This window comes from Mchenga conophoros, linkage group LG4 (genome assembly GCF_057382185.1).
Source record: "Mchenga conophoros isolate Kocher_MC1m ecotype Shallow Benthic linkage group LG4, M_conophoros_male_GT1.1, whole genome shotgun sequence".
Taxonomy (NCBI): Eukaryota; Metazoa; Chordata; class Actinopteri; order Cichliformes; family Cichlidae; genus Mchenga; species Mchenga conophoros.
This window is the reverse complement of record NC_140529.1, coordinates 31,696,603-31,705,032: the sequence shown is the minus strand read 5'-3', so window position 1 is coordinate 31,705,032 and position 8,430 is coordinate 31,696,603. Positions and strand designations below refer to the sequence as shown.

The 8,430-nt window shown below is 38.4% G+C and overlaps 1 protein-coding gene across 6 annotated transcripts; it reads right to left on the bottom strand.

Annotated features, from left to right (window-relative positions):
• Positions 1 to 259: 259 nt before the first annotated feature.
• On the bottom strand, positions 260 to 6,815 carry LOC146576496 (ATP-dependent RNA helicase DHX58-like). 6 transcript variants are annotated; one of them, XM_085271803.1, is made up of 13 exons: positions 6,668 to 6,815; positions 5,383 to 5,541; positions 5,039 to 5,268; positions 4,721 to 4,925; positions 4,455 to 4,645; positions 4,253 to 4,366; positions 3,140 to 3,272; positions 2,828 to 3,013; positions 2,487 to 2,737; positions 2,065 to 2,376; positions 1,793 to 1,980; positions 1,612 to 1,705; positions 260 to 1,526 (listed from the first exon to the last, which is right to left on the bottom strand). In XM_085271803.1, exons 3-13 carry the CDS (start codon positions 5,213 to 5,215, stop codon positions 1,344 to 1,346), a joined length of 2,034 nt encoding a protein of 677 aa, XP_085127929.1. In that variant the 5' UTR covers positions 5,216 to 5,268; positions 5,383 to 5,541; positions 6,668 to 6,815; the 3' UTR covers positions 260 to 1,343. The 6 variants fall into 6 exon arrangements, with proteins under 6 accessions (XP_085127929.1, XP_085127933.1, XP_085127932.1 ...); XM_085271807.1 differs by having other exon boundaries at positions 1,820 to 1,980; XM_085271806.1 differs by having other exon boundaries at positions 5,383 to 5,488.
• Between the last annotated feature and the right edge of the window lie 1,615 nt (positions 6,816 to 8,430).

Below are 8,430 nucleotides of genomic sequence, written 5' to 3'. Positions count from 1 at the left end.
AGTTTCAGTTTATGGGTTTGTTTTGCAAACTGTTCTATATAAAACACAAAGTGCTGCTTATGTATGTGGAGTTTGATTTGTGTATGTAAACACAGGAGCTTAACGAAACTCCAAGTCTAGCTGTCTAGGTCTGCATTCTGAGTGCTGCCAAAATGTGAGGGTTCTGAAAAACTGGTAAAGACATTATGCAACTAAATGTATTTTTTGAATTCTGTATGTTTAAATGAAAATTTGCAAGTATAATAAATCACTTCCCCTGTTTATTTGATATTAAATGATCCAAGCTGAAATGCATTAGCACATATTGATCTAGCAATGCAGAAGAAGCATGGTGATCTGAAGCAGTCAAAACATTTCATGGCAGCATTCAGGTTATAGTTTAAATATGTAAACAGACGGTCTTTGAGGACGGTGTTTTTAAGTACCACCTTTTCATATAATGCTTTTTCTTGTACATCAGTTGACTGAAAAGAGTGCACAATATTTGCTTTGCTATGCTCCACACATACATCAGGAGACTATACCATCTCAATGTAGTCGCTAATGAGAAACTTCACTGAAACATTTGGGGAATGAATGCCTTGCTCAAGGGTTTTGACAAGTTTGACTGTGAGTAGAGTCATACATTCATTCTTTCTCAGCCTTATCTTTACTTTATCCATGTATTCAGACTCACTTCTATTACATCAGAGCCCCGGGCCATAGAGGGCCAATTTTTTAGTGTGAAAATCCACATGGAAAGCTTCAATCCTGGCTTTAGTCACACCATTTGTTAGCAGTAATGAGGGCAGATGAGAACTGTAGCGTTTTGCAGATTGTGAACATTGGCTATCCAACAGTGACACCTACTGGCTAATAAAGTCAAAATTAATCATTTCAAAAGACATGTCTGATTTTATTTGATATTAATTAATGTAACATTAATTCATATTAAACACACAAAAAGGGATTTAGACTTAGTAGACAATTTCTTAACATTAGGATAAGTATTTATATAAATGTCAGATGATCACTGTACTCCCACTTACATAATTCAAACACACATTGGTAATATTACATCTAAACTAATTGTAAAATAGCTAAAAATTCATGTAAAATGAATCTTTTCTTAATGACATGTCAAATGCTCATGGTTCATGTTCTTTGCTTCTGTACTTGACTTGAGATGTGAATGAGGAAATACTCTATGTACAAAACAAATGCAAATAATTACAAGCATGATTGGTGCATTAAAGGTTTTGGCACGCAGGGCTCGCAGAACAAAGACTTAACATCTGTGGAGCAAATCTGTGAAAAGAAACTCGAGAATAGGAAAACCCACACAGAGCTCTCTTATTGATGTCTTAATCGAGCAAGAAATTTTCCTGGCAGTACTCTTTAAAGTTGAACTCCTCAACAGTGAAAGGTACATCCTTCCACTTCTTCACTGGGAGCCGCTCTTGACCAGGGCTCTCCAGAACAAAGTTCTTAATGGCTAGATTTGGCAGTATGGCACACTTCTTGTACTTTATTTCATTTCCCCATTTCTGTAAATTTACACAAGAACAACACTCAGAATCCAACACGAGCATGAACGTAACATTATGTTTTGTTTTTATTTGAAGAGGGTACCTCGCTGCATATTTTACAGCCGATTGTACACCCAGGCTCCCAGTCCTCAAAGCTTCTTTTTAGAGTCAGTTGGTCTCCAAATGTATAGTGTTTCCTGAGGACAAACCAAAAGAAAAGATATTTTACTTTGTCCCCAACATGCTTTTGCGTTAACTCTTAGATCAGAACATATTTAACTCACTTAAAGTCAGGGTTGACGTTGACGTACATGTTCTCAACTAGCTTGATGTCACTGCCAGAAGCCACAGGGGTAAAACAGCTTCGACACAAGAGCTGGATACTGGAAGCAGTGTTACGACTCCTCTTCTCTGCTTGGCGCCTCTGTTCAATTTTGGTGCAAGTGACTACCATCTCTTGAAGCTGAGTAATCTGGAGACAAGGAAGAATGGAAGGTGATGTTAATACCACGGGGCTGTGAAATGTATTAAGGACTGGTAGAGTATATACGCTCACCTTTGTGCAAAAGTCTTGAGGGGTCATAGTTTGCACACGGTCAATGGCTTGTCCAGTCAGCTCCTCCAGATATTCATTCATGCGCTCTCGGCGATCTTCACGCCCGCCTGCTTGGGTTACGACTGCATACTGACTGTTTTCTGCTCGTGCACGTCCACTGGCCTGCTGCTGGGCGATCTCATTAGTAAGGAGTCCGTAGCGCACCACCAGGTTGCATTCAGGTATATCAAGACCTTCTTCGGCCACACTGGTAGAGATCAGGAGGTTCAGAGAACCCATACGGAAATTCCTGATTGTTTCTGCCTGTTCATTCTGTAAGAAATATGCAAATAAAAGCATGGAAACATGCAGAAATGTCCATAGAGATGTTACTGAATGTGACTGACTCAAAGCTTATAGGCGAAGACTGTATATCATCATACCTGTGTCATGTAGGTGTTGCCATTACCAGCGCCGATGAGGATGTCTGCCTTGATGCCAGCTTCCTGCAATGCCCTGTTTTTGAGGACCCAGTCTTTCAGGCAGTGGGTGCTTTTACGAGTTTTGCTGAAGATGATTGCCCTTGATGGGACACCTGACCCAAACTGTTGTAACAGAGTGCTCTGAAGTTCATCCATCCTTGGGTTATCAAAGCGAGAATCCATAGCAAGGTTCTTTAGCTCCACCTGATTCTCTGTGTGCCACAAAATAGTGACGCAAGTGATGGTTATATTTGCTGAAACCATGAAAATGTGGATTATAATGAAAATATGAGGACTCTCACCTTCAAAAAGTTCCAACAGGAAGGTGTCTGTCCCATCAATGGGATTGGTTCTCTTTTTGGAGTAATACTCCTCTAAGGAGCGATAAGCATCAATCATCCGTAAGGTGTCATTGATGAGGAGGGCATCATTATATTGCCTTAGGTGTAACGCACATTGTGCAAGCAGCCTGTTTTTCTCCTGTACGCCTGGTCAAAGAAACAGATGTAAGCAGAAGCATTGTTTCATCTAAAGATTTACTTACTCTAATTAATTCTATGAAAAAATATGCTCAAAACAAAATCACGTTACAAGGTTAAAAACTAAGTCTGTACCTCGGTGCTCTAGATTCACTACATCTGCCTCATATTCTTGTGTTCCGCACTCTTTAAGTCTGAAGTCTGGGGGAAGGTTCATGTGACTGTGGATGCTGTTCATCATCGATATCAGATGATCACGAAACGGATCCTCAAAGAAAAACACGTGTTTATGTTTACTAGCAGATACTGTTTTTCAACAAGTGGTTGTTGTCCTGAGGCCAGCATTTGTATGATACCTCTGGGACAGCAACTGCTTCAGCCAATAACATAATATTATATTAAATATAAAAAAATGTTTACAGTCTGATACTACAGGGTTATTTTTTATTATATATTAAAATGTGCATTTGCTTCTTAGTTTAGTATTTTTCCATGATTTGTTTAAGATATCTAAACTTAATATGTGTGTGATAGCTAAGGGTCTCTGCTACAATGCAAGTTCAGCATACCCATGATAGCTTAACTGGTTTCACTAACTAACGTCAGTGGTAAAGCAAATGTGTTAAACAGGCCATTAAGTCAAACCTGAGTTTCCCAATGTAAAAGCATTTTCATGGGAAAGGCATGTTGTTGGCAACATGTGAGCAGTCAAAAACACAAACAGGTTTACAAGCAGCACAGTGAATTATTTCACAAAGAAAGGGAAAGTGGTAAAGCTCTGTCACTAAAACACTGGAAGATCTGATAGATTATTTCTTTTTTTTTCTTTAGATGTGCACTAGAAAACTTTACCATCATTTTTTTTCTAAATGAGCAAGTAAAGAATACATACAAAAACATTCAAATTTAGAGTTATCTTGCAATTTTCATATAAGATCAACAAGGTTAACAAGTGCTCTGTTTGTGTTTCATGCCAAGAGGTGATGTTAGGAATGGGAATAGAAACAAAGATAATAAGGGAAAAACATAAACTTTATAGAAGGATACGAAATATTTATCCCATATCTGGCAATTTCTTTTTTATTACAGCAAATGAAAACCTGCTTCTAGTGCTACTGTCACAAAAACAACAACAACAACAACAACAACAACAACAATAACAGCAACAACGTGTTGTTTTTATAAATACAAGAAAATTGTAATTTTCGTATTTCAAATAAATAAAAACAGGTATAAAAATATGCTTACTTTAAGTCTTTCTTTTACAATTTTGAAGCTTTTTCTGGGTTTGGGCACCACTTCCTTCAGTTCAGATGCATATTCTTTAGCTGAAACTATGACTGAGTCCAAGTTGGCACAAATCTGAAAGGAGGAGCATTTTCAAGCAAAGCCAGCTAATTAAATAGAGATAAATTATATAAAAAGCTCAAATAAAAAATGAATCCCTGACCTCCAGTACATGCTCCACAGCCTTTTCCAGTGCCTTTGCGCCTCCTGTCCCTGGGGATGCTGTGAGGCCCAAGATCTGTGGCAGTGGTTTTTCTCCCTTCAGCTTCTTCTCCACATAAAGTCTCATTACTTTGTTGTAGGCTTCCTCCTTGTGAGTATGGTGGCACTCATCAATTATCAGCAGAGTAATATCTGTAGAAAATCCTCAAGTCAGTTCATTTCAGCATAAAAGCATAATCAGACATGTTTAAGCTCACTTTGACTCACCTGAGAGCTCGACATGTCTTGCTTCCTCTTTGTTAATCAGAGCGTTGTACAAGATCTGCGCTGTGCAGATGACTACTTGTGACTGCTTCACCACTAACCCAAAAAAGTCCTTTTCCTTATTCTCTCCACTGACTTTCTTAATAATGAAGGTACCACCCAGGTGAGGCTCAAACTCTTTGTTGTAGTGTTGGTCAACAAGATGAACCTGAATTATAGAGCACATCAAAAACATTATATTTAGTCACCTTTAGTCACAGCAGGTGTATAATAGGTTTTTTTTGTCTTAAAAATTAAATCCCCTCTTTCTGTTTTAGGTACCTTGTTTACGAGGACCATCACTTTAGCATTTGGTGTGGTCTCCAGGTGTTTTTTGGCCACATACACTGCAGCGCGGGTCTTTCCACCTCCTGTCGGTAACCATATTATGATGTTCTCTCCTTTAAGAGCCCTTTCAACCACTTCCTGCTGGTAGTTATGCAGTCCAAAATCTGACATTTCGCAGTGCCCTTTTGTTCAGTAATATTTTTGCGTGGCATAGAATACAGATACTGTAGAAGAGAAATGGACACCCAGTTGTGACTTCAAACTCTTAGCCTTAAAAGTCTGCTGGAGCAAAGCTAGTGACAAAACAAACAGAAAGAAAGTCAGCCTTCTGAACTCACCAGTGACGAAGCTCTGTGTAGTTTTGTCTCTTTTTCAGCCGTCACAAGACAGTTGCAAGCTGGTGATGTTTTCAATTTTGTTTGGACTGCCCATGTCACGTGGAAACTGGAAAATGAAACTTATCTGAACTCAGAAAGTTGGCCCTCATGAGGGAGTCTCTGGATGAACAGAAGGTGATTACTAAAATATCTACTCTTAACTCGCTCTGCCTATTGTTTTTAGTTTTGCTTTCCTCATGTAACAAACAGCTTGTTAGTGTTGCAAAGAAAAAAAAATCCCCTTGTCTGTTTTAATGTCAGCTCACGTAACTTGATCTCTACCCTCTGGCAAAAGAGCTTCAGCAGTATTTGGTTTCAGTTTCCTTTCATTGTGTTACAGTCAAATTCTTCATCTTTACAATGTAGTCTAAATGTTTATAGATCTAAACCATAAAAAACTAATTTCAGCTGTTAGTTGACAATGACATTTTCTAAAGACTGAGCTCAAATGAAACATCTAAATTTGAGATAATCAATGTATGCACAATATCATATTTTTGTAAACTAATTTGTAGTATTACATCTAAGTGCACTTTAAAATGACTACAATGGTTCATGGAAGTTCATCTTTTTGATTACATAAAGTGTACACGATGGTTAAGGTTCATGTTACAGCAGGAGATGGTTTTATCATTTGCTTCTGTGCTGGACTTGAGAGGAAAGTGAAGAACTCCTTACAACAACATGCAAAGGGGATGATACAATGGCCGTGGTCTGGGTTCATTCAAACGTCCAGCTGCAAAATGATTAACTTGCATTTTCTTAATGAAAATAGGCTCACAAACTCCAGTAGATTGCAAAAGAAAACCCCCTTTCCTCCCTTACAGGGGTCTCAATTGTGAGAACGTCATGATGTTAACAAATATTTATTTCTCTTTCAATGTTTTCCTTCCACCCTGAATCTCCAAAGAAAAATACATAGTCACTGTGGATAGGGTCTTCTTGTACGTTATCCTATTCCTGTGTATTTACATAAAAACAACACAATCCCTAACTATGGATCTATTTGTACTAGGGCTGCAACAGAAGACTATTTTGGTAGTCGACTAATCTGCCAATTTTTCTTTGATTAGTCAACGAGTATTTCAATAACTCTTATCTTCGCTTCCTGTAGGCAAACCTGTTCTAGGGTATCTCACCTGCTCAGGTGATTAGCTAGCATATCCTGAGAAGTTTCCGGTAAGCTAACATAAACATGAACATAAACATTACTGTACAAGCATTAACATGGAATTACTGTACAAACCTTAACATAAACACGGTCAACGCAACGCACTAGCTCTCTCAAACTGACTCATTCAGAGTTGACGTCACAGCTCCAGGGTGCTTCCTGTAACTGCGGTCAAGTGAGCCCTCACACACGAAGTCAGGTCAAGCTAGCCGCACCGCCAGCCGCACCTACAATCGTATTGCACGTTTCTTCCGTATATTACGGTACGGGTGCCAACTGGCTTAGAAGCGCTTCTGGATACTTGCATTTTTCCTTCTCTCAATTCTCAAGTACGCGAGTCCGTTCTCATTTTAGACTGCAGGACCAGCAGCTGGTGCTGTGTACAAGTATGGGCATCATCAGTGACAGAGATGCCAAAAGGAAGAGCAAATTCATCTGCAAGGTTAGAAGCAGCACTGGTGGGCGAAGGTCAGAGGTCACTGAACAAACGGTTCTCCATTATAGACACCCCCATCACACCTGCTTCATTCCACCTTTGTAAAGCAGCATAGCTTCTTCTCCCTCTAACTGATTCAACCTTTCAGCCATGAAGTACACGTCAGGAAATCATTCCTATTGTTATGTCTGTAAAAGTGTACAATAACTCTTCGGTATGTGGCACGATCAATACAATGTCTGTGCCTTCACCTGGAGACTGGCGGTCCATCACACAAGGATTCCAGGAGCGCTGGAACTTCCCTCTCTGCTGTGGAGCTCTGGATGGGAAGCACGTCCAGAAAAAGGCCCCCCCATACATCATATAGGAGACACACACATCAATATACACTAAATATTTACTTCATTTCTTTTTTTGTGGTGCCCAAATTTATGCACCTGCTTAAATTTTCTTTAAACAATTATTGCACACTTTTTGTAAATCCAGTAAACTTCTTTTCACTTCTCAAATATCGCTGTGTGTCTCCTATATGATATATTTAACTGACATTTTTTATTGTAACAACCAACGATTTATACGGGAAAATAATGGCCATTAACAAGGTTGCCCAAACTTTTTTGCGGTGTGAACACACCATAGAATCCAGTGAAATATTCACGTCACCTTTAACAATTTTCTTGTTATAGAATTAAAAAAATACACAATATCAAAAATACAGCACAGCAGTTTAGTTGGGGATAAGGTCAGGTTGAACAAAAATATACAGTATAGTGAGAAGACAAATGTATTGTCAACTCTTACCGAATTTGTAATTCTTTTTATTATTTTTAACGTGTAGTGTAATAATTATATATTAATGTATATCATATAAATATATATATATATAGCTAATATTTCAAATCTCGAAGTGGATTAAGAAGTAAAATAGTGAAAAATGCAAGTATTCAGAAGACTGTTTCTAACCCAGTCGGCACCCATACCGTAATATGTGTATGAAAAGTGCAACAGAATTGTATAGGTGCAGCTGGCGCCAGGGCTCACTTGATCGCAGTCTTCCTGTAGTGTACTGCAGTGTAGTATACCTTGTATTACAAAAACATATTTATTAGTAGACAGTATAATTCTGCGTCTACAAATTTTTATAGTCGACGTCATCGATTATGTCGACAAATCGTGCAGCCCAATTTGACACTAGTGTTTAAAGTATTATTAAATTATAGTATTATTATTATAGTATTATTAAACACAGTATTAAAGTCTGTGCCCTGTTTAAATTACTATATCTGATTCTACATCCAGGCGCCCAGTTCCCAAAATGTTAGAAATGTTGACGTTCACTGACCTGAGAGCACAACATGTCTTAATACCTCCTTGTTAGTCAGAGCATTGTATAAGAGCTGTG

Excerpts from the sequence above, each read along its gene's own strand:
- LOC146576496 (XM_085271803.1), bottom strand. The coding sequence starts at position 5,215 with ATGTCAGATTTTGGACTGCATAACTACCAGCAGGAAGTGGTTGAAAGG. Across the intron at positions 3,014-3,139 it reads AGTGAATCTAGAGCACCGAG|GCGTACAGGAGAAAAACAGG; the intron begins GTACAGACTTAG and ends TTCTTTGACCAG. Across the intron at positions 1,981-2,064 it reads CTCAAGACTTTTGCACAAAG|ATTACTCAGCTTCAAGAGAT; the intron begins GTGAGCGTATAT and ends CCTTGTCTCCAG.